General features: G+C 38.3%; 1 protein-coding gene across 19 annotated transcripts; it reads left to right on the top strand.

The window, feature by feature from the left end:
* Positions 1–640: 640 nt before the first annotated feature.
* Positions 641–23034, top strand: LOC143885801 (KH domain-containing protein At4g18375-like). Of its 19 annotated transcripts, none has more exons than XR_013253632.1 (10): positions 641–770; positions 4538–5140; positions 7578–8000; positions 8289–8546; positions 8964–9233; positions 10424–10497; positions 10720–10791; positions 11739–11844; positions 11939–11976; positions 22531–23034. XR_013253632.1 is itself a non-coding variant. In XM_077389863.1 (8 exons), exons 1-7 carry the CDS (start codon positions 663–665, stop codon positions 10763–10765), a joined length of 1782 nt encoding a protein of 593 aa, XP_077245978.1. In that variant the 5' UTR covers positions 641–662; the 3' UTR covers positions 10766–10791; positions 11146–11665. The 19 variants fall into 19 exon arrangements, 2 of the variants coding, with proteins under 2 accessions (XP_077245978.1, XP_077245979.1); XR_013253623.1 differs by having other exon boundaries at positions 22461–23034; XR_013253627.1 differs by having other exon boundaries at positions 22458–23034.
* The last annotated feature ends 961 nt before the right edge of the window (positions 23035–23995 follow it).

The raw sequence follows: 23995 nt of genomic DNA, 5'->3' as shown, positions 1-23995 counted from the left end.
CACTAGAAAAAGGGAAATGATATATTTGCCCCTTTTTTACTTGGGACAATTACCTCTAGTGTAAAATAATTGTCATAAATCCAAGGTTTAAAATTTCGATTTTGGTACCGGTTTTGGACCTCCGGAAAACCGAAATTTCGGTCGAAATTTGGTACTCAAGTTCGAAATTCCGGACCGAAATTAGGCTGAAATTTCTAATTTCACCAAATTTCGGTTACGGTCCCCACCGTCCTCGGTCGAAATTTAAAACCATGCATAAATCCAGTCAAGAGGGCTGCCCAAGTAAAGAAAGGGCGAATATATATATGATATATCACTTGGACAGTTGGCCCATAAAAAGTAAATCTTACTAGAGCTTCCACCTCTCGTCCCGTGAAACCGCGTCTTATGGAAATAATAACATTTAATTATAAAGTTTCGGTCTATGATTGTTTCGCCCCTCTGTAGGATAATGCGCTACCCTGTTAACGTGATTTGACGTCGGAAAACAGAAAGCCTTAAAGTCTACACACAATTCAGGTTACAAGAAGTGTGCATAATCCTAAGTAGGGGCGAAACAAATCATTGCCATAAAATTAATCTAACAGTCCCATTATCGGCTATATCAGTAATTATGTCTAAAAAGCAGACCTCTTTCGGTAAATTCGAGTCAAAACCCTAGAATGCTCGAACCCGCACATAAGGCCTCTCCAAAGATAACTCACTCACTCATTCTCTCTCTCTCTCTCTCTCTCTCTCTCTCTCTAGGGTTTGAGGAAAATCTCTTCAAGGTATAATCTTTAATCCGTGCGATCTACTCTCTATTATAATGATCTGTATTCTTACTTTTCCGCTCTGCAGAACGATCTCGATTTCGTACATTTCTATTAGGGTTTAGTTTTTTTTTTTCAGATCTACATTAACCCTAGTTTTTTCATATATTTAACTCTTTCTCTTTACAAATTTAGCAATTTAATCGTTTTTTTTTGTTCGATTTTCAGATCCCTTTTGTATTTTATAAGTTCTATTGTCGATTGAAGTTCCTGAAAATGCTAATGGTTGAATAAGATGCATTCTCTTATTTCATTTGCTATTTCTTTCGTTTGTTGAGATTTTATATGGTGTATGCCCTTACAGTCCAGTATTTTTCAAAAAATACTGTACGGATTACATTTTAGGATGATCCGAACCGTCCACTTGATGTGCCGTAACGTAAATAGGTTGTAATTAAAAAATCACTTCCATATGATAATCCTAGCCCTCGTTCTATTGATGAACGGAGTATTATGGAAACCTTTGTAGATCTAAGGGTTGGGATCATCCTATGGAAATGATTTTTAGGGTGAAATGTATTTACGTTGTGTCCGATCAAATGGACGGTTTTTATCATCCTATGGTGTGGGTATGGTACATTTCGGAAAATACGGGACTATATGGGCTTTACACCATATAAAAACTCTCAGTTTATTAGGTTTTAATGGGGTGCTTTTGTTTTCTTTTCATACATTCGATAAGTTACATCTGGGTTCATACATTCCATAAGTTACATCTGGGTCCATGACTTGCTGGTTGGGATCAGGGGGCCTTTTTTTGTTAGTGTTTTGTTTTATTTTATTTTCATACAGTCCATAAGGTACATTTCATTTTGTTTTATTTTCATACATTCTATAAGAAAGTTTTGGTATTTCGCTAGTGATTTGCTAGAAATCTGAAGTCTGAACAGATTTCTAGATCCCACCTCTATCTCTAGTTTTCTATCTGAAATACTCTATTTGATTCGAAATTGACAGCAGTGGTGCATCTTCGATCCCTAATTACCTATGTTTTTAGAGATGTGCGAGTACCATAGTTGGCAAGATGGTTATTTTTTTTTCTTTTTTTGAAAAAACGCTTTTTATTTGTTTGCACTAAAAGAAACTCTGTTTTTTGAGGAAAACATTTAAAACAGGTTTAGAATGTTTGAAATGTATTCATTCGTTTTTTGGTCAACTTTCCAACTTTACTCCTGCTATATTTTGTAATTGACAAAATTTAAAATGTATTTTTTGATGTTTCCATTTTTAATACATTTTTTGAACCAATGCTAAACTTGAATTTCCTGTTCCGTCTTTTTGCCGAATCACGTTTTGCGAACTATGGTGGGTGCTAGTTGCTAGGCTCCATCATGTCTTGCACATGGTGGTCAGTAGTCTAAAATATCTGGCTACTCAGTTTGGACCTTGGATTTAGTGTCATCTTCATGATTTTATGCTGAGAAATCTTTATGAATCTAGCAAACCCTGTTTTTCTGTTTAAAATTAGACAGACATGGGCCTTAACATTTGAAGCAGAGCTCTACAAAATGTCTGTATCTCAGTTTCATAGCAACTTTTTCTTACTTAGATAAGAGATTTTTTGGGTATTTTCTGCATGATATGTTATGTACCATTTAGTTTGTTTACTTCATTTTAGGTGGATTGTTTTTTATAATCGAGGACTGGATAAGTGGCTGAAGTTGGATAAAAATTTAGCTTGAAGCAGAGCTTTACAAAATGCTCATATCTCATTTTCATAGCAATCTTTTTTACTTAGTTAAGAGATCTTTTGGGTATTTCAGCATGATATGTTATGTACTATTTAGTTTGTTTACTGCATTTTAGGTGGATTTTTTAATAATCGGGGACTGGCTGAGTGGCCGGTGCTGGCAGGGACGGAGCCAGGGGGAGCGAGGGGGGGGGGGCAATTGCCCCCCTAAAAATTTGGGATTTTTTCGATACTGTTAGTTCTATGCGATTTTTTGGCATTGGAATTAGTAGTTTTTTTTTTTTCGACAAATGCCTTACGAGTTTTCATTGGTTTGGACTTTAGACGTGCTAAATTTTCTCCAAATTTATCTGGTGTTGAATGCTGGCAGCGTTTTTCATTGGGAAAGCCCAAAATTTTCGGTGGGACTGTTTTGCGTTATATGGAAACCTAACCAAGGAAGAGAGAGAGAGAGAGAGATTTTGACTATTCAGGCGTAAAACATAGAAAGGTGAGAGAGAGAGAGAGAGAGAGAGAGAGAGAGAGAGAGAGAGAGAGAGAGAGAGAGAGAGAGATTTTATAGGGTAAGTGCCTGTAAAGTTTAGTATTTTTCACAATTTACAGTGCGCCTACTTCACTGGATGATCTAAACCGTTCATTTGTTGGGCCACAACATAAATAGGCTCTACAATGTAGACCATCTCCATAGGATGATCCTAACCCTCCAATCTATAGAGGTTTATGTAATGTGCAGACCCTTTACAGATCAAAGGTTTGGGTCATCTCAGCAGTCACCATATAAAATCTCTAGGTTCATATTTCTTTCAATGAGGTGAAAGTTGTGAGTCCAAAACTGATAATTGGACTCAAAATTTATATTAATTTAGTTTTGGCTCCAATTATCTTTTTTAGACCGTCGGTTCGCAAATCCAAAAGAAATAGGGCGTTAACATCCCATTGATAGATAATATTAATTTCAAATTATCCTACTTGGACACGAGGCAATATTTACTGATTGAATGGTTGGCATTTACTGATCCTAATTGTAAGAGATATATGAAACTCTATAAATACATAAGATATAAGATATATAACAACATAGAACGAGAATTTTCCATTAATTTTTTGAAAATACATAAGATATAAGAGATATATTATTGACATTTATAGATTGCAAATTATCATTTCGTAAAAAAAAAAAAAGAATTATAGACTTTAAATCTGTGTTCATATCTGTTTAGTTTGTGTAACTATCTTGCTCATAAACGAAGAAAAAATCAGGGTTGATTGTAAAAATCTCATGAGTTTTCTTTGCAGCATGAGCTTTTAATAAATGTGAATGATTTTTTAAGATTAAAAGCAAATTGAATTGAAATTTGTGTAATAATTTGAATTTTTAATTTTATAATAATTTATTGATTACGGTATAAAAATCCTTCTTTGCCCCTCTAGAGCAAATTTATGGCTCTGCCCCTGGGCGCTGGCTAAAAAATTAGCTTGCTATGCTCTGCATAGTGTCTGCATTGGTCAAGTCAGTAGCTGAGGGTCTTACATACTTTTGTAGAGCAGTTTCATATTATTTGATAACATTACTCAGCAAATTCCGTGGAGATTTGCAAGTAATCCCGTGGAGATTTGCAAGTCTTTCGATGGGATTAAAGACATTGTGGGCAACTTGAGAATTACTTTCCGCTATATCAGGAGATCTGCCAACGGGGTGGCGGATCGACTTGTTAGGAATGGGGTTCGAAGTGTTCTCCCATTCCCTGGTCAAAGGGTTAACCTTTTAGTGGTTCGATTTTTTACTGCCTTGAGATTTTCCACTCCTTTGGTTATAGGTTTTGCTAAGCTTATCTGTATATCTTTCTTGTTTTATCTCTCTTGCTTGTATTTGGCCATCTCGGTCACCTTTCCGTAATGAAATTTTTGACCATTCAAAAAATAAATAAATTATATGCCACCCTTTTAAGGTTACACTTGATGTAAGCACTGTATGCTTATTTTTCAGTTCTCTCGTTCCTTATACATGGTTTTATGTCACAAATGCTTGATCCAGGAGTGCATATCAAGGCATTTTAACATCATGGCTGGGCAGCGAAATAACTATGGTAAACGGTCCCATGCTCAACCTGACTACTCTGACAATGGAGGAACTAAGAGAAGAAATCCCGGTGATGAGAAAGAATACGCTCCTGGGCCGGATGACACTGTTTACCGTTACTTGTGTCCGGGTCGAAAAATAGGAAGCATAATTGGGAGGGGTGGTGAGATTGTTAAGCAACTTAGGCAAGAGAGTCAGTCCAAGATAAGGATTGGTGAGTCCGTACATGGGTGTGAGGAGCGTGTTGTAACCATTTTCAGTTCAAGCCAAGAAACTAATGCCTTCGAAGATACCGGCGAGCTTGTTTGCCCGGCTCAAGATGCTCTCTTCAGGATACATGATAGGATTGTTGCCGATGAGTTGCCGGAAGAAGACACTAATCCGGATTTTCGTGATGTTACTGTTCGTCTACTTGTGCCGTCGGATCAGATTGGATGTATTATTGGGAAAGGAGGGCAGATTATTCAAAATATACGCACTGAGACTGCTGCTCAGGTCCGCATTCTAAAGAATGAACATCTGCCTCCTTGTGCCATGAGTAGTGATGAGCTTCTCCAGGTAATGTTGTTCATTTATATTGCATGATTTATTTGATGCCTTAAGTTCTATGTCACAAATATCGTTCTCGGAAATTTCTCGGCAAGGGAAAATCTGGGTATATATTAAATTTTTGGGATTTGCTAGTGTCCATTGTAGAAGCCATTTTGCGAATGGGCTGTTGCATGTGAGAGCAGCCACCTCATGAATAAAGACAAAATTTGTTGAAAAGTGAGTCTGCGTGGCTGCCCTCACATGCAACAGCCCATCCACGAAATGCTTTCTGCGATGGACACTAGCAAATCCCTAAAATTTTTTTCTTTTTTTCTTTTTTAAATCGGGAAAAAAGATTAAAATAAATTATTTAAAACATATATAAAAAGAGAGAACATTTCCTACACACTTGTGTAGGTAAGTTACCTACACTCTACCTTAAAATACAGTGGGGGCCCACATTGTTTGGGTGATCCAAACAATTCATTTGAATGGTCCTCACTAGACCTGGCAAAAGTGACCCGTGCCCGCGGGTCGACCCGGCCCACCCGCAAATTTGCGGGCACGGGTCTAAGTTTCCGTGACCCGTCAAAAACCAACCCGCGGGTGACCCAACCCGCAAAAACACGGGTCGGGTCGGGTCAACCCGCGGGCACCCGCATTTTTACAGTATTTTTTAATCTTTTTGAGAATGTTATCATCACTGCTGTTTGTTTTTTATGAGTAACTCCTCACTTTATAAAAAGTACGGTATGTCCTGCACCGTAGGATTATCCAAAGTTCCAAACCGTCCATTAGATGGGCCATACCCTAAATAGGTTATGCCCCAAAATTATTTCCATCGGTTGATTCTAACCCTCCGATCTATAGAGGGTTAGGGTCAACCTTCTAACATTCAGATTGGAGGGATATGATCATCCTATGGAAATGATTTTTGGAGCATAACCTATTTAGGCTATGGCCCAACTAATGGACGGTTTGGATCATCCTATGGTGTGGGCCATACATAAAGTGAGAGTGCCCAATAGTGTTGATAACATTTAAATGTGGTTTTTATTTTATTAGAATTTGCTATCAAGCTTCTCCTTTGGCAATTTCTCGGCAAGTGGCCTTTGTGTATGCAAAGATGCGCGCATCCAAATGTTGCTAAAATCTTCCTAGAAAATGTAAAAAAGTAATCATTACACCACAAAAAGTAAATTAGCTAAATTATAAAGTTTTGAATGAAAAATTACCTAGAAGGGTTATAAAATTTTAAAATTACGAAAAAAATACCAAATCACATATCGGAGGTTATGACAATTACGGGAAAAATAGAGGCTGTCAAATCAAAATAATTATTACAATCCCATATTTGCGGCATATTTGCAAGTGACCCGCGGGTTGACCCGGCCCACCCGCGGGCCGCGCGGGTCACGTAAATTTTGACCCGCCAAAATGCGGGTCATTTTCTCAACCGACCCGTGGACCCGCACCCGCATCACCCGCGGGTTGACCCGGCCCGACCCACCCGTTTGCCAGGTCTAGTCCTCACATAGATAGGGTGTCCACAAAAAATCAGATCCATAGGATCATCCCAACCCTACGATTTTTGGAGGTAAAATGGACGTGTATAAACCTTCACAAATTAGTCCATATTTTGCCTCCATAGTTTGAATGGTTAGGATGATCCTATGGATCTGATTTTTTGTGGACACCCTATCTATGTGAGGACCATTCAAATGAATTGTTTGGATCACCCAAACAATGTGGCCCCCCCCTAAATTTTAAGGTAGTGTGTAAGTAACTTACCTACACAAGTGTGTAGGAAATGTTCTCTCATATAAAAATATAATATTTAAGGAAAAGTATAAAATAAAATATCGTAAAAATATCGGGATAATATTTTGATATTATTCAACATTTTATGATAAAGAATGATTTTTTTGAAAAGGATGATAAGAATGAAAACATCGCTATATTTTTAAAATCTTGGGATTATTTCGAGATTTTGTCGTTTTAATAAAATGCTGCGGTAAAAACACGATATTTTCAAATTATCGTAGATATTTGTGGCATAGCTTAAGTTTAAATTTTCTTGTAAATTTGAATTTACAAGATATGCTAGTCAGTTACACATCCTTGAAATGCGCTATGATGTTGGTACTGCTATCAGCACAAACCCCATGTTACTTTATTTCTTCTGGTATTGTTCTGTACTCTTTGTTTATTGTTACAGACTTGTCAATATTCTTGTACGCATGCATATTAATTTAAACAATAAAATATGTTTAATATTATTGTTTAATGTTTGTGGAAATTTTTTCATGCTGGGTTTCTGGGGCAACTTGTTTAAACATCATCCCACATTTAGCATCGATGGGCAGAGCTGTTTCCTGTGTTTGAGTTTTTCATGTCTCCGTTTTTTCTATTACATCTATTGATTAATGCCGAATTTTTTTTCTCAAATTGTGTTTGGTGTCAGATATCTGGGGAAGCCTCGGCTGTAAAGAAGGCCCTTTATCAGGTTTCATCTCGCATTCATGATAACCCGTCTCGATCACAGCACCTTCTCACTTCCAACGTGTATCAGTCTAGTGGTCAGTTTATGGGTCCAAATGGTGGGGCCCCAATCGTTGGTATAGCTCCACTAATGGGACCATACGGTGGACACAAAGGTGATGCTGGAGACTGGTCGTCACATAACTTTTACCCTTCTCATAGGGACAAAAGCTCTGGGAAGGAGTTCAGTCTTCGTTTGGTGTGTCCAACTGGGAATATTGGAGGTGTGATTGGTAAAGGTGGTGTTATTATCAATCAAATCAGACATGAGACTGGTGCATTTATAAAAGTGGATAGTGCTTCTGCTGTGGGAGATGACTGTATTATATCCATCTCAGCCTTGGAGGTGAGCTTTGCAACAAGGTTTAAAATTTCAGTTAAATTTGGCCCAAATTCGGTAATTTTTTTTGTTGAAGTGCAAAATTTTGGCCGAAATCTGGGCCGATACTGAGTGCGTACTTTCGGTGTCGGCCTGGACCGAAATCCGAAATTTCGGAAATTTCAGCATTTCGGCCGAAATTTAAAACCATGCTTTGCAATCTCTTTCTTTTTGTATTTTTCTGCCTGCAATCTATTATATTTTCTCTGGCATTGTTGTGTTATGTTTCTAACATCTCAATTGTCTGCCTTTCAGTACTTTGAAGATCCAGTCTCTCCAACTATTAATGCGGCACTTCGCCTTCAGCTCAGATGCAGTGGAAAAACTGAAAGGGAATCTGGTGAACCTTCATACACAACTCGCCTACTTGTCTCAACATCACGTATTGGCTGCCTTATTGGTAAAGGTGGGGCCATCATCTCTGAGATGAGGAGACTCACAAGAGCAAACATTCGTATACTTTCAAAGGAAGATCTTCCAAAAGTTGCATCTGAAGACGATGAGATGGTTCAGGTAAACACATTGTTGCCTTTAGATATGTTGAATTCACACGAGGGGATTGGACTTGTGTATATCTATGTGACAGATATCTCCGATATTTTCAAAATATAGCGATTTTATTGCTATATTTTGATAAAACGACAAAATCCCAAAATAATCCCAAGAATTTAAAAATATGGCGATATTTTCATTCATAGCGATAATATCACGATATTTATATAATATTTTATATTTTTTTCTTAATTTATATAAAAATAATTTTATTTTATCATTTTCCTCGATATAAACCTGAAAAACTAAAAATAAATTAAATATACCTTGAGATTTTCCCTTGCTGATAAATTCCCGAGAACAATATTTGTGACATAGGTGTATATTTGCATTTGGCAGATAAAATTCCTTACATGTTTTATTGATAATTTTGTGCAGATTAGTGGAGACATTAATGTTGCTACTGATGCTCTTGCACAAGTGACGACCCGGTTGAAGGCCAATTTGTTTGAAAGGGAGGGTGCTTTGCCTGCATTTCCAGCAGCCCTTCCTTACATCCCTATGTCTAGTGATGTTTCAGATGGTTCAAAGTATGCAGGCAGAGATAGCAAAAGACACGGAAGTGGATACTCTTCTTATTCTGGAGGATATGGTGGTTCTGGTGATGTTCCTCCCTCTGACAACTATGGAAGCTATGGTGGTTCCCAGGTCACATTTTCTCTGCACTGTTTATGATATTGGGTTTATTAAAAAATTAATAATAATAATAATAATAATAAGGCCCTATTTTTTGGATTTTGAAAACTGATTGGCTGTCTAAAACTGATTATTTTACTCAAATTAACGTTTAGGCCCTGTTGATTTTAGATTTTGACAACCTATTATTGGACTCAAAATTACACGTGATTTTGGGTCCTATAATCAGTTTTGGACTTAGAAGCACGAAGCGGGGGCGGAGGTGGGAGCAGGGGCGAGGAAGCGGGAGGGTCTAGAAGAGTCTAAGTTTGGGAGTGCCATGGGAGCGTGTATGTAGTATTTTCTTTATATATCTTTCAAAATTCAAGTACATAAAAAAATAATAGTTTCTAACCATTTTCATATGTATCTTTCAAAATTGAAGTACGTTTTGAAGATCCACAAGCCTTTGTGCTTGCTCCAATGAAGTACTTTGAAGAGTTGAAGGAGTTTGATGCAAGAAAGTTGATGATGGTAGGACTTATGGAGTAATAGAGGCAGGCTTGGAGCGTCATGAGAGAGGTTCCCATCTCTTTGGGGTCGCGTTCCCTGGAAGCTCCTTCCTAAGGAGCGCCGAATCGAGGTTCTGAGGTGGGAGCGGCACCCTGAGGGAAGATTCCTGCTTCTAAGGTTTTGGACTCAAAATCGGTTGTCAAAATCTAAAATGAACAGGGCCTTAGTTTTGAATCCAAAACTGATTATTGGACTCAAAATCACTTTTAATTTTGAGTCCAATAATAGGTTTTGGACTCACAATAAAAATCTAAAGGGAACAACTTTAATGTTATACATGTTTACGCCATTTCCATGCTTTTCTGTGCCACCATAAATGCACTTTCTTAAGAGGGACCAATGGGAGTGCCCTTGTAGCTGGTTTTTGCAAGGGTGCCCTGCATTTGTCACTCCTATTATTATTATTATTATTATTATTGTTATTATTATTATTATTATTGTTATGTAGTCCCAATTGCCACATAATTACTGACATTTAGCTTGGGATTGTCCTTCGGTGATCATTTTATATTTCTTTCTGTTCTCCGGTTTTACATCTATTCTTGCCTCGACGACTAACTTGGTTTACTTAAAAATATGAAAAAACTTGGTTGGCATGTCTCTTTCATTTTCCTCTTGCGAGCTAAAATGTTTCTTGTTCTCCTCTGCAGAGTGGTGGAGGTAGTGGGTATGGAGGAGGATATGGCGGCTACTCCTCTGGCCGAGGCAGATCTGCTAGTACTGGGTAAGATGTAATTCTCTGTTGTGATAATTCTCATTATTGTGTTTTTACATTTTATTTTGCGTATTTAGGAAGCATGTTTCTCACTTCTATGTTTTTAGTTGTGCTAAATATTGCTTCTTATTGTATTTTTCTATACAGTTCCTGGCTTGATTTTGGACACGACAATTTTTATTGTGATTTTTTCATTTACCTCTTGACCCTGACTCGTAGCTTGTTTATCAGGTTATCTGGTCAAAATGTTTCCCATGGGAAACATCATGGTTATTAGGTTTCCTCGATGATTAAGGTCTTCAGGTAGATCATTGTTCTCCCTTCCGGTATTTATCCTACGAGGAATGATAGAATGAAGGGCGTCCTTGCAAAAATCAGCTTCAAGGGCGCCCCTATTGGTCAATTTCTGCAAAGTCAACATGGTACCATAAATGCAATTTGCAGAAATCAACCATTAGGGGCTCTCTTGAAGCTAATTTTTGCAAGGGCGCCCTTCATTCTATCATTCCTCTTATCCTATGGATTATTTGACAAGTTGCTTAGATGTATGTTAACCAAAATTTTGAAAATATTACTGTCTAACCTAGTCAGCCCACCTATATTTAAAATTCTAATGATCCTTTTTTACCTTTGTTGCCTTCCATCCTATCAAAACAGCGAAGCCCGGAGCCAGCCTACTGCCACTTTTGATGAAGCCTCAAGCCTAGACCAGAAGACCAGATGAAGAAACTTATGGCCCATCTTGGAAGCTTTGATTAGGAGGACCAACGCTATCTGGCCTTGACACCATATTACCGAGCTTTGCCCGAGGGCCTATGTACCCAACCCACCCTTATATTTTGCAGCAACTTTATTCACTTTTCAGTAAAACTCCATATACTTTGGAGGCCATGACTATATCTTCCTTTGCAGATCTAAGCTTGTTAGCTGAAATACTAAAGCCAGGTCTACTTTGTGTGTGCTGGACCTTAGTATAATTGTCCATTATTAGGAACTCGTGGATTTTAGGTTGTAGTAGAGACTTGAAACTTTAGGTGTTGCCATAGTTATGCCTTGTGTTGAAAACATAGCTTTAACTGAGTGTGGAAATATTATTATGTTGCCATCAGCTTCATATATTGTGGCTGTTGATGACTCTTCTCCTTCTTAATATATGGCTATGCGATGGGATTAGCTATGATAGTGAAAATTTTAAAGTTGCAAATTGGTTAAAATGTAGGTGTGTTTTTCTTGTTTTGTTACATTTTCAGGCCATTTGTGGAGTCTATAGTACGACACCAGATTTGCAACTAAAGCTACTTTGGGAGCAAAATCATTTTGGTGGCATTATAGAAATGCAATCCTTAATTGGGGCAGGTGTGATGGACCATGTATGTATGTTCTAATAAAATTGTACAATTTGCACCTTGATTGAAAGTGTTTCAAGCATGGTATCTAATTAATTTTGCAGGTTCCCAGAAGTATTGCTTTTCCTTAGAAGAGAAGCAGGTAGGGTCACTCTTTGGTAAGACTCCAGGTGAATATGAGCTTTATTTGATCTGTGAATTTTGATGAATTGGTATAATATAAGTAACCTTCCTGTATGCTTCTGCTAGGAGTGTTGATTTATCTGCTTTCTTTCGTTCTTTAGTTCTTGCTCTATTTGCATCCACTATTATTCTCCGTAATTATTTGTTCATTTTGTGTGAGGACCCCTATTTATAGCTCCCAATTTACTAAACACAATTTCTTTGTTGGATTCTTATTGAACTCTTTTTTTTTTCCCGTTTCTTGCTAGCGGTAGATTGAAAAGTCAAATGAGACATTCACTCTCGGTCTAGAGATACTCCCTGGATCCTCCTGACCTTTGGCCTTGGATTGACATCAACTTTAACCAGCACTTGTTGCTATAAGCACTGCACCTGTCAGATATTTCAAAAAAAATATCGTCTCTCATTTTAAAGTTTTGTTTGGAGTGGAGGTAAATTGGGACACATCCGTGAATATGCATCTCCTTTGTTGGTTCCCAAGAATTAAAATCCCGAACTTGGAGCATGTGTTGGGATCTATTGGAGGATGCGCTACACATTGTTCTTAGAGAAATATTAGCCACTTCTGCAAACTACAATAACCTTGTGAGTTTTGATGATAGCACTATCTAATGGCCTTCAAAGTAAGTTACGTGTTTGACCACTATGACATAGTGTTTTTTCACATGAAAACTACCATGCACAATCAAGGTGGCAAATTGGCCAGCACCTATTATTGTAGTATCACTTCGATCATAGTTCAAAAAATCCAAAAATGACAGATGGGTAGGAATGGGGAAACCTTTACAGTATTTGTACTGTAAGCACTCCAAAGCCTTGAAGGGCATCTTCGTAATCTAGTCGCCCGTTGGAAAAGAGGAGGGGGGGGGGGGGGTAAGAGGGCTGTGAATTTCATTACACTATTACTCCCAAAATGATAGAGAGAGACTAGCACCGTTTCTGATCTATTTCCATCCCAATTTATCGAACATCACTTTTCTTGTTTTCGATCTGGGAAACCATAGTATAAAGCTGACGAGTTTTATGGAAGAGCTATACTGCGGGATGGTCGTATCAATATAGATGGTGATATGCTGAGGAAGAGGATAATGAAGAATAGATCACCTCTGAAGACACCCAAGGTGATGGTCTAGTCATCCAACCTGTCATGCTCACTCCCAAGTTGACGAAAGGAGGAGACTAGCACAGTTTCTGATCTATTTCCATCCCAATTTATCGAACATCACTTTTCTTGTTTTCGATCTGGGAAACCATAGTATAAAGCTGACGAGTTTTATGGAAGAGCTAAACTGCGGGATGGTCGTATCAATATAGATGGTGATATGCTGAGGAAGAGGATAATGAAGAATAGATCACCTCTGAAGACACCCAAGGTGATGGTCTAGTCATCCAACCTGTCATGCTCACTCCCAAGTTGACGAAAGGAGGAGACTAGCACCGTTTCTGATCTATTTCCATCCCAATTTATCGAACATCACTTTTCTTGTTTTCGATCTGGGAAACCATAGTATAAAGCTGACGAGTTTTATGGAAGAGCTAAACTGCGGGATGGTCGTATCAATATAGATGGTGATATGCTGAGGAAGAGGATAATGAAGAATAGATCACCTCTGAAGACACCCAAGGTGATGGTCTAGTCATCCAATCTGTCATGCTCACTCCCAAGTTGACGAAAGGAGGAGACTAGCACCGTTTCTGATCTATTTCCATCCCAATTTATCGAACATCACTTTTCTTGTTTTCGATCTGGGAAACCATAGTATAAAGCTGACGAGTTTTATGGAAGAGCTAAACTGCGGGATGGTCGTATCAATATAGATGGTGATATGCTGAGGAAGAGGATAATGAAGAATAGATCACCTCTGAAGACACCCAAGGTGATGGTCTAGTCATCCAACCTGTCATGCTCACTCCCAAGTTGATGAAAGGAGGATGACTAGGATACAGTATCTTCCGAACAGGGTGCACTACAAGCATCGTTTTAAATTCGGCTTCGGTCCCAATTTCAGCCTTGGCCGAAACCAATTTCAGCCGAAATCCTGAAATCATGTAATAAACAAAAATTAATATTTTATTATATCCAACCGAAATTTCCAAAATTTCGGCTGAAATTTGGTAAACCCGAAATTTTGGATTTCTTGAAATTGCGGTTTCAGTTCAACCGAAATCCGAAATTTCAAATCCCCTCATTGGTTGTTAGGCATTTGTCACTTCTATTTCATTTCCTTAGCGATTCACTCAACATAGAAAAGCAACTAATCGCACCAACTCCGATCCCGAGGGCTGCCACCAGCTCTGATTCACCATTTTTCATCCATTTGATTTGACTTGGTGCTTTCTCCATCATGATTATTGTGAGAAGAAATCCGCAATAGTTGTCCTCAGACAGTTATGTGTGAAAATGTATGTGTGTCCAAATGCGGACCACAGATAAAATCTGGTCAAGTTCTAATTGTCGCACGTCTACATGGAGTGCCAGAAACCATTACGTCTTATTGTGAGTTTCTCTCATACTCTTTGAGGACCTTGTGGAAGTGATTTGGAACCCTACTCCAATTTGGTCGTGCCTAACATCTACAAACAGTTGCACTAACTGAGGTGGTGAATTAGTTGTTGAACAATTTTATAAGATAAACACATTTTATTGCTTGTAAGAAGACACTAGAGGTGAGGTTCGATCCCAGCTTACCTACCAATGACGCTAGAGGTAACCAACATGGAAAATCTTTATTTCAATGAGGTCCTGTGTTGATGTGGAGTGCCAAAAACCGTTTCCGCTGATTGACTCAGTTTCTCACTTGTTGAGGGCTTTGTGGAAGTGATCTGGAACTCTGTTTCAATAAAATAGTGTCAATCATCTACACACTGATTCTGAGTAGTGGTGAATCAGAGTTTGGGGAATCTTTTAAGAAGCCTTGTTGATTTGAAGTCCAAGCAATTGGATATTATTCCAACCCTAGCTGAATTCGCTTACAATTGTTAAAGTAGGCGCAATATTGGAAGGAGCCCATTTGAATATGTCTATGGAAGGCAGCCAAGCCATTAATATAGCTTGACTCCTTTACCTGATTTGCATAATGCAATCGAGGAAGCAGAAGAAATGGCTCGATGCATGATTGAGTTGCATGAGGAAGTTCATAAAAAAGATTGAAGATATAAATGCAGCATAAGGCCAAAGAAATTATTTTAAAAATATAGCGTTTTATCACGATATTTTCATTTTTTTTTTCTTATATTTATATTTTATATATTTTTAAATAATTTTTTAGCATTTTTCCCAATATAAACCTGAAAAAAATTTAAAAACTTTAATGTATCCTGTGATTTTCCCTTGCCGAGAAATTCCCGAGAACAATATTTGTGACAGATTTGGAGAAGTCGACATGGTTATGAGGAAGTTTTGAAATCCTTTGAGTAGACATCCGAAGTTGGAACGTTGTCACATTGGTTCATGCAAGGTGTTAAAAGCAAATATATGGCAATGCTTATAAGTTTGAACTATTAGAGCATTTGAGTGATGACAGTGGACTCATCCTTCCTTATCGAGTCTCCATAGGGGAAGAAGATATCGGTTGCTTCCTTGAGAAACACATGGATGGGGATAATGATGGATATGTGGCCAAATTTTTAGTGCAATGTGTTTTAATGGAAGAGTAACAAGGCTTCACAGTGAAGACATGGGAGGTATTTGAAGCCTTGAACTCAGGGATGAATTCTTCCCTAGGAGGGACTGGTGCAAATCAATGTTTCATGCGTCAATTAAATAACAAGAACAAGGATCAAGACAAGAAGAAAAAAGGGGCTTTTTTGCCTTTACTTTTCTGCTTTTTAGTAAAATTTTAGTAACTTAGTTATTGTTCAAAAAAAAATGAAAAAGGAAAAAAGGAGATGATTTGTGTGTTCTCAGAATTCTGTCAATTTTTAGATGATTACTGTGGGACCATGTTATATGAGTTGAAATGGAGTGAAAGATCATCATCAATTCAACAGCATATTGGTCAAATTTTGTGCTAAACAAGTTGTTTTTGCTATGTTTTTGGTGGCTAGAAGATTATTGGTTCGCAAGTGACTGCCAATAAAGGGTAGATATTTTATTTTTTAAATAGCTTAATGGGAGCACTTTAATAATTTTTATTTTTTATTTTCATGAAAATTCAGGGAAATTCATGTGGAGGAGTTTTCAAATCTAGGGCTTCATATGTAAGGCTCTCTCTGATTTTTTTCCCAGGAGATTAAAGTGAAGTAAGACCGATGGGAAGTGAACTTTCTATGGGTGTGTGTCGTTGTCAAAAGTACAGGAAGTTTGTGCCAATTCAAAAGTCCAGGCAAAGTCTGTGCCCGTATCAAGCTTGATTGAGGGCATGCTTGCTATGTAAGGGTAAGTTGCACTTCTTAGTTCTTACTCATTTGGGATAGAATGTGCATTATGCAATAGCCCAAAAGTGGGAAAGTTAGAGCTGACGGGGAAAATTCCTAAAATTGAGGAGTCCCTGGGATTGCAAATTTCCAACCATACAAACACAAAAAAGTGTTTTTGTGGGAAACTTTTGCACTCTCCCATGGAAAGTGACTCAACCATACAGAGCCCAAGACTTTGTGCGGTTGCAATCCTAGGGGTTGAAGTGAAGTGGGCCCCTGATAGTGGGATTGAAAGTGGATGTTTGGTTGTCAAATTGCGTAGGGAAGTGAAGTAGAATAAAAGTTGGTTTCATTTTCAAAATAAGGAGTTAAAGTGAGTTTCATTATCAAAATGAGAAGCCTTTATGTGGGTGCCAATTTCAAATTGAAGAGCATAAAGTGGGTGGCATTATAAAAAAAATGAGGTTTCACACTCCTAAAACAGAAAGTGCAAGTTGAAAAACATTGCCATTTGGGCAGCTGGTGGTTAAAATAAAATTGCAAAATATGTTGAAACTATTAGTTCACACATATATGTGTGTGTGTGTGTGTGTGTGTGTGTGTGTGTGTGTGTGTGTACACACACACAGGAAAGGATTGTACGCTCGAGCGTACCAAGCTTATGGTACGCTCGAGTGCCCAATCACATGGGTCCCACATTTTTTATGGTGATCCAAAGCTTTCATTTGCAATGCCCTATCATAGATAGGGTGTGTACCAAAAATCAGCTCCATTGAATCATCCTAACCCCTCCAAACGTGGAGGGCAAAAATGGGCAGATTTGTGGACAAACAGTGTCTGTCCATTTTGACCTCCACAAATGGATGGGTTAGGATGATCCTATGGAGCTGATTTTTGGTACACATCCCATCTATGTAAGGGCCTTTCAAATGAATGCTTTGGATCACCCTAACAAAGTGGGCCCACATGTGATTGGGCACTCGAGCGTACCATAAGCTTGGTACACTCGAGCGTACAATCCTTGTCCTCATATATATATATATATATATATATATATATATATATATATATATATATATATATATATATGAGAAAAGGGTTCCTATAAACGTGTGCAGGTAAGTTACCTGCAGAAACAGCGTGGGGGCCACATTTTTGTGGGGATCAAAACCATTCATTTGGTTTTCCCTTCCGTGGATAAGGTGTGGCCCAAAAATCAGCCCCATTTGATCGTCTTAACCCAATCAAAGGTGGGTGTGGGGGGGAATGGATAGACACTGTGTGTCCATGTTTCTGTCCATTCTTCCCCTCCACAAATCGCAGGGTTAGGATGATCCTATGGGGCTGATTTTTGGGCCACACCCTATCCATGGAAGGGCCTTCCAAGTGAATGCTTTGGACCCCAAAAAAATGTGGGCCCCCACATTGTTTCTGCACAAATGTGCAGGATCCCTTTCCTCTCTCTCTCTCTCTCTCTGTGTATATATATATATGTATGTATGTATATATATATATATATATATATATATATATATATATAGAGAGAGAGAGAGAGAGAGAGAGAGAGAGAGAGAGAACGGTTCCTACACACTTTCCTAACCCTATGATTTGCGGAGGTAAAATGGACGTGTCTAAACCTTCACAAATTAGTCCATTTTTTGCCTCCACAGTTCGAATGGTTAGGATGATCCTATGGATCTGATTTTTTGTGGACATCCTATCTATGTGAGGGCCTTTCTAATGGATGGTTTGGATCACCCAAACAATGTGGGCCTCCACTGTATTTTAAGCTAGTAGTGTGTAGAAAATGTTTTCTCATATATATATATATATATATATATATATATATATATATATATATATGAGGAATATGTTCGTGCGCTCAAGCTCTAATAGGAAATGGTGCGCTTGAGTACACCAATTACATGGGTCCCACAATTTCTGTGAGGATCCAAACCATTCATTTGCAAGGCCCTATCATAGATAGGGTGTGTACCAAAAATCAGCTCCATTGAAGCATCCTAACCCCTCCAAAAGTGGAGGGCAAAAATGGGCAGATTTGTGGTCTGTCCATTTTGACCTCCACAAATGGATGGGTTAGGATGATCCTATGGAGCTGATTATTTGTACACACCCTATCTATGTAAGGCCCTTTCTAGTGAATGCTTTGGATCATCCTAACAATGTGGGCCTCATTAGTTTGAGAGCTCAAGCTCACCATAAGGTTCCAACGCTCAAGCTCACAGTCCTTTTCCTTTATATATATATATATATATATATATATATATATATTGAATGGCAAACTACTAGTTGACATTTTGATTGCAAGGAAAAAATCACTTCTCATAGATGTTAGAGTGAAAGTTGCTTGAAAGTCAACTTTTCATTACTTTTTTCTGCATTGTAAAATGCAATATTCTTTTTCAGCTCCTTGTTTGCCTTGTTGGCACCCAATTTCATTGATTCCACTTTCGGACTCGACAAAGTGGAAATTGCAACTGTCTCATTGAAAAGTCTTTCGAATTCTTCAATATTTGATAGTCATGCTAGCTTTTTGCTAGTTTTGATAATGACACCCCCTTCGGAAACTTGTTCTTATAATGACTCCTTGCTTCATTCCACTTAATTTTCCACCACTTTTGACCAGCAAATATCCCAACTTCCAGTCAACTTTAGTTCCACTCCACTTCTACTTCACATGGGCCCCACTTCACTCGCTAGGAAAACAGCCAAACAGAGCCTAAGAGAAAGAAAGAGAGACAAAATAAGACGTTTCTTCTGCTGTTGCTTTATTTTATATGTTATAGACTTAGGCTTCATCTAGTTGAGTCACTTTCCATGGAAAGTGTGAAAATTTCCCACAGTTGTTTGGTTGCAAGTTGCAACGTATGGGGCTCCTCAATTTTTTTTGATTACTCCTTCGACTACTTTCCCACTTTCAGACCGTTACACTTTTCGTCTCAAAATAGCAAAAAGTACAACTTTTCCTCGAAAAACATGTTTTCCCCAAAAACTAAGTTTGTCGGTTAGATGTTGTCATCCACTTTCCCCTAACTTTTTAAGTTGGCACCTACTTGTCCTTATACTTTTGAGAACCGACCAAACTTACGGAAAGTTTACTTTGCATTGGTTTCACCTCCACTTTCCCTCTTTTTCTTGTTCTTTTTTTTTTTCTAGAAAATGGTAGCCAGATGTATTAATAAAAAGACGAGATGGTCAGAGTACAATGCGAACAACAATATAAAAGTACAAGAATAGTGAATCACGGCGGGAGAGAGTCATAGAGAGCTATAGAGTCCTTGTAAACTCCTACTCTAGCTAAACCATCCGCTTCCTGATTAGCGGAACGACGCACGTGAAGAAAGACAACCTCCATAGACTTTACCTAATCAAACATTTCATCGAGCCATCTATCAAATCTCCACGGGGGTTTTTGAGGTCCTTTGAGCCGTCGAATTACATTGGAAGAATGCTTTCAATTACTACATTATTGAGGCGATTTTTCCTAATGAGCTCCAATCCTTGATGCACTGCACGCACGCACTTCCGCTTCCGTAGCATCCACCGTCCCAATAGGCCCAAGGAATTTCGCCTAACTCATTTCTTAGAACGCCCCCTACTCCAGCGGGTCCCGGATTACCCAAGCTAGAACCAGCAAAGTTAAGCTTTAGAGAACCTAAGGGAGGGGGCTTCCACTGAAGAACTATTTTCTGTTTACTCTCACTACTGTTACAAACTTCTCTCCACCTCTACCAAAGACAGATCATAGGCTGACACAAATTTGAACAAAGGAAGAGATTTAGCCCATGATGTCAAAAGCGCAATCATTTTTACAAATAAGTAGGATGTGCTCTTAGCTATGCCTTTGAAGACCCTTGCATTTCTTTCCTTCCATAAGACTTTCCCTCTTAGAGAACCATCCGGGCGGAGCCTGGTGGTTTACTTTATTTCCCTCATTTTTTTTTGTTCGTTGTATTTTTTATTCTTTGGCACTAGTTTACATTATATTTGTAGCTGTCAGGCATATGTTGATGTAACATTTTGCTTGCGTAGGAACAATTATAGTGAGCTGACCTATTTTAAGTTAAAAATAAATTTTGGTAATCCTTTCTTCGATGAGTAATGCCATACTTGTTGGCGAACTTGGATCAAACTTTGTTTTTTTTTTTTTTTTTTCCCTGATGCTAGTGTACTTCATGTCTGTTGAACATTCCTTTAATTGTTAAATGATTGGATTAAGGATAACAAATTTTCATGGGATCTTTGGTTGGGCATTTTGGGTCCTAGTGCCCCTACTTCCTCTTACTTTGTTTTGAATCTCCGCTTTCATTGATGTTTTTAAGGCTTAACTGTGGCACTGTAGTTTTGCCTTTGAATCTATGATTTCAAGGCTCCTTGCATGCTTGAGGAGCCTTTTTTTTACTAAAAAAAATTTGATTGATTCCTTGTTTTGAAGCTTTTTTTAAGGCAACAGAAAGAAATCCCTATGTTTTAGTGTACTAGGTAACTTTAAGAATGCTCTTTGGGACATCCTTAAGACAGACATGTCTTTAAATTTTTCCTATTCTTTTTATTTGTATGTTTGAACACTTCATTCTGCAGGTTACTTTTGCCAGCAATCCTTGCGTACCATGCAAAACTTTATTACTTAGGAGACAGTCAAGACACCTAACGTCGACCTTGTTCACTTTTCACCAATATCCTGTCCATTCTCAGCAGATACATATCCTTACACTATGACTACTAAACTAGTTCCTTTGTCTTACTGCCACCTGTGCCCTCTGCTCACTATTGCTGGCCTTCTTTGCTGTTACCTCACTCAAAAAACCTATTGGACCTCTTACTTTCTGACTAAACCCTTGCCTTGGTGTTCTAAGCAACCCACAGCATTTGACCTGGATTCCACTATCCTTGGGTCTCAGACGTGTCATGATGATTGTATGAAGGCCCAAAACTCAGTATCCAAAACTCCAAACACTGCTTTTTTTTTTGGTGATCTGTCATACCCGTTCTTCCCCTGTATCCATTCTCTTTGAAACTCCATCCCTTCTATTTCTTGACTGGCTCCTGCGTGAGATTCTGGCTTCTGCCACAGATATCTCCCACACGAGGGTGCCCTGTCGAATAGGCCGAAAATCATCTTCAAATAATGATCCTAACCATCTTACCTGTAGAAGTTTGTATACGGTTTCGCAACTGGAGGGTTAGGATCATCTTATGGAAATGATTTTTAGGGTACAACTTATTTATGTTGGGGCCCAACAAATCAGTGGTTTTGATCTTTGAACAATGTGGCTCCACTTTGTTCTGTTTTTATTTTTTAAATTACATGCAGCTAAGTGTGGACATCATAAATAAACTCATTACTAGCTTTTTTTGTAAATTGTATGTCTTCACTTAATTGTTGGTAAGACCTCTCCATGCCATTTTTTGTGAACATTAGTTTTCTGTTCTACTCTTTTATCTATTCTGTATATTGTACATCCCTACGGGCATGTTTGGTAACCATGAAAAAAATATCCCATGGAATATTAGTAGGGCCAGTGCGGAGAGATGGGCGGAGAGGGACAGACTTGAGAGGATGGGAGTGATGAGGAGCATGAAAAGCCCCCGAAAACATCGATAAAGAACCTAATAGTGTATTATTTTCCACAGTTCTTTTAGTGATTTCCCACGCTCTCCACTTTTGCCACAGCACTTCTCTCCCCTTCTCAGCTCATCATTTACAGTTGGGACCATGAATATTCCATGGAATAATTTTTCATGGTTGCAAAACATACCCTACAATAAAACATTGGATCGTCTTTGAAGGACAGGAGTTTTCTTTGTCTGAGTATTGACATGATAAATGTACATGCACATCTTGCTATCTTACAAATCATATGATTTTATTTAGTCATGATTATTACATTTACATCTTGCTTTCTTACAGTTGCTATCACTTTATTATGCCTTTGGAGTTCCTACACGCCTCTTTAATTTACACCTTAAGTAGATTTTATACTTATTTGCATTGGATGACTCTATTGTCTGCTTTCTTATTTTACTCTTCCTTTTGATGAGAGTTTGTTGTTTTGGCAGCAGAATTAGAAAAGTTGCATTTTCCTCTACTGTAGAGATGACACACTTTTCAACTAGATTGTTCTGGTGGCAGGATTTGGGCCTACCAAAATGACTAGGGTTCATGATATCATTCCACCTCTTCTTCCATCAGAGATATTCTTCATTAGTTGGTAAGAGTTTGGTTAAGGCCATGTTTGGTAATCTTAAAATATTTCCCCATATAATATTAGCTTATCCAACGGTGAGGGAGAGCTGTGGAAGGAAATACCTGGAAGGGAATGGGTGAGGAGAGGGTTAGACAGAGCTGAAAAACAAGGAATTCAAAAACTCCCTTCAAAATGCAATTTGTTTTCCCTATGTTTTCTACAACGTTGCATCTTTTCCTCATTGATGCTATGTCAAGTCTCCATCATCACCTCTCACCCATTACACACCATTTGACAAGTTATTATTCGGTGGAAAAAACAAAACTTGTGGCCAAACTTGGCCAAGAGAAGTATTGATTTTTGAATGTATTGTCCATTTTGCATGGGCCTTACTTTTAATGAACCCAAACCAATCTGTGGAATAAAATTGCTGTTGTGTTTGGCTCTAATTTCTAATCTTCGGGCCAATTGAAGTCATAAAATCCGGGGTGTTAAACGGCCCTAACAGACCTATTGTGCATTGTGTATGCTGGGCCCACCTATGTTTGATCCGAACTATTCATATGGAAGGCTTAAATTTGGTTTTCTCTTGGCTCCCAAAATCAAGTCAATTATTATGCTATCACTAGCATTCTTGGCCCATGCTATGCATGGGTGTAAAATACGAGGCCCAAACTATCAAAACGTGAGGGATAAAATGGCTGCCCCTGTACTGCTTTGGTTTAAGTTGAGTTGGTAGGATCCGCTGCAAAGAAATGATGCAAATGGTGGGTCCCATATGCATGGGTTTGGGTGTGGAAAGTAGGGCCATTCATTGGTGTAAAATGGTGGCCCCACACATGCCATGTAAATGGTGCATGGGTGTAAAAGGGCTGGGAAATTATCTCAAGTAGAAACCTTTGATTTGATTTTAGAAATTGGCTTTCTTTTGAATGATTTTGGGAGCTATACCATCAAAACATGGGTGAAATTTTTGGCCAACTTTATAAAAAAGGAGGTGTAAAATGTTGTGACGCACCGAATGCATGAATTTTTGGAGGGGATAATGCCTGGATATAGAATGGTTGACCCCGCTATATGGAATCTTCATTTCCATAGGATGATCCTAACCCTCCGATCTGAACTGATCTGAAAATGGCATTTGTGGAATCTTCTATAGATCGGAGGGTTAGGATCATCCTATGGAAATGGTTTTTGGGGCACAACCTATTTACTTTGTGCCCAAACAGATGAACGGTTTGGATCATAAAAAAAAAGTGAGCCGTACCTACTTTTTTAAGACTTCACATGTTTTCAAGGCCACTCATCATATAAATTCTCCCCATGTTATTTGTATTTTGCTAAAAATAGTTCCATCTTCACCTCCTTTTATTTGTTTGTTTGTTTGTTTTGTTCAAGAAAAAGCAAACA

The sequence above is a fragment of the Tasmannia lanceolata genome, unplaced genomic scaffold (genome assembly GCF_043159265.1).
Source record: "Tasmannia lanceolata isolate RefF3 unplaced genomic scaffold, GAP_Taslan_0.1 ptg000009l, whole genome shotgun sequence".
In the NCBI taxonomy this organism is placed as follows: Eukaryota; Viridiplantae; Streptophyta; class Magnoliopsida; order Canellales; family Winteraceae; genus Tasmannia; species Tasmannia lanceolata.
The sequence above is the reverse complement of the archived record's forward strand: the minus strand, read 5'-3'. Positions and strand labels throughout refer to the sequence as shown.

Coding starts and splice junctions, on each gene's coding strand:
- LOC143885801 (XM_077389863.1), top strand. CDS start 663: ATGCTCGAACCCGCACATAAGGCCTCTCCAAAGATAACTCACTCACTC. Junction 771..4,537: donor TTGAGGAAAATCTCTTCAAG/GTATAATCTTTA, acceptor TGCTTGATCCAG/GAGTGCATATCAAGGCATTT. Junction 10,498..10,719: donor GGCAGATCTGCTAGTACTGG/GTAAGATGTAAT, acceptor CTTGTTTATCAG/GTTATCTGGTCAAAATGTTT.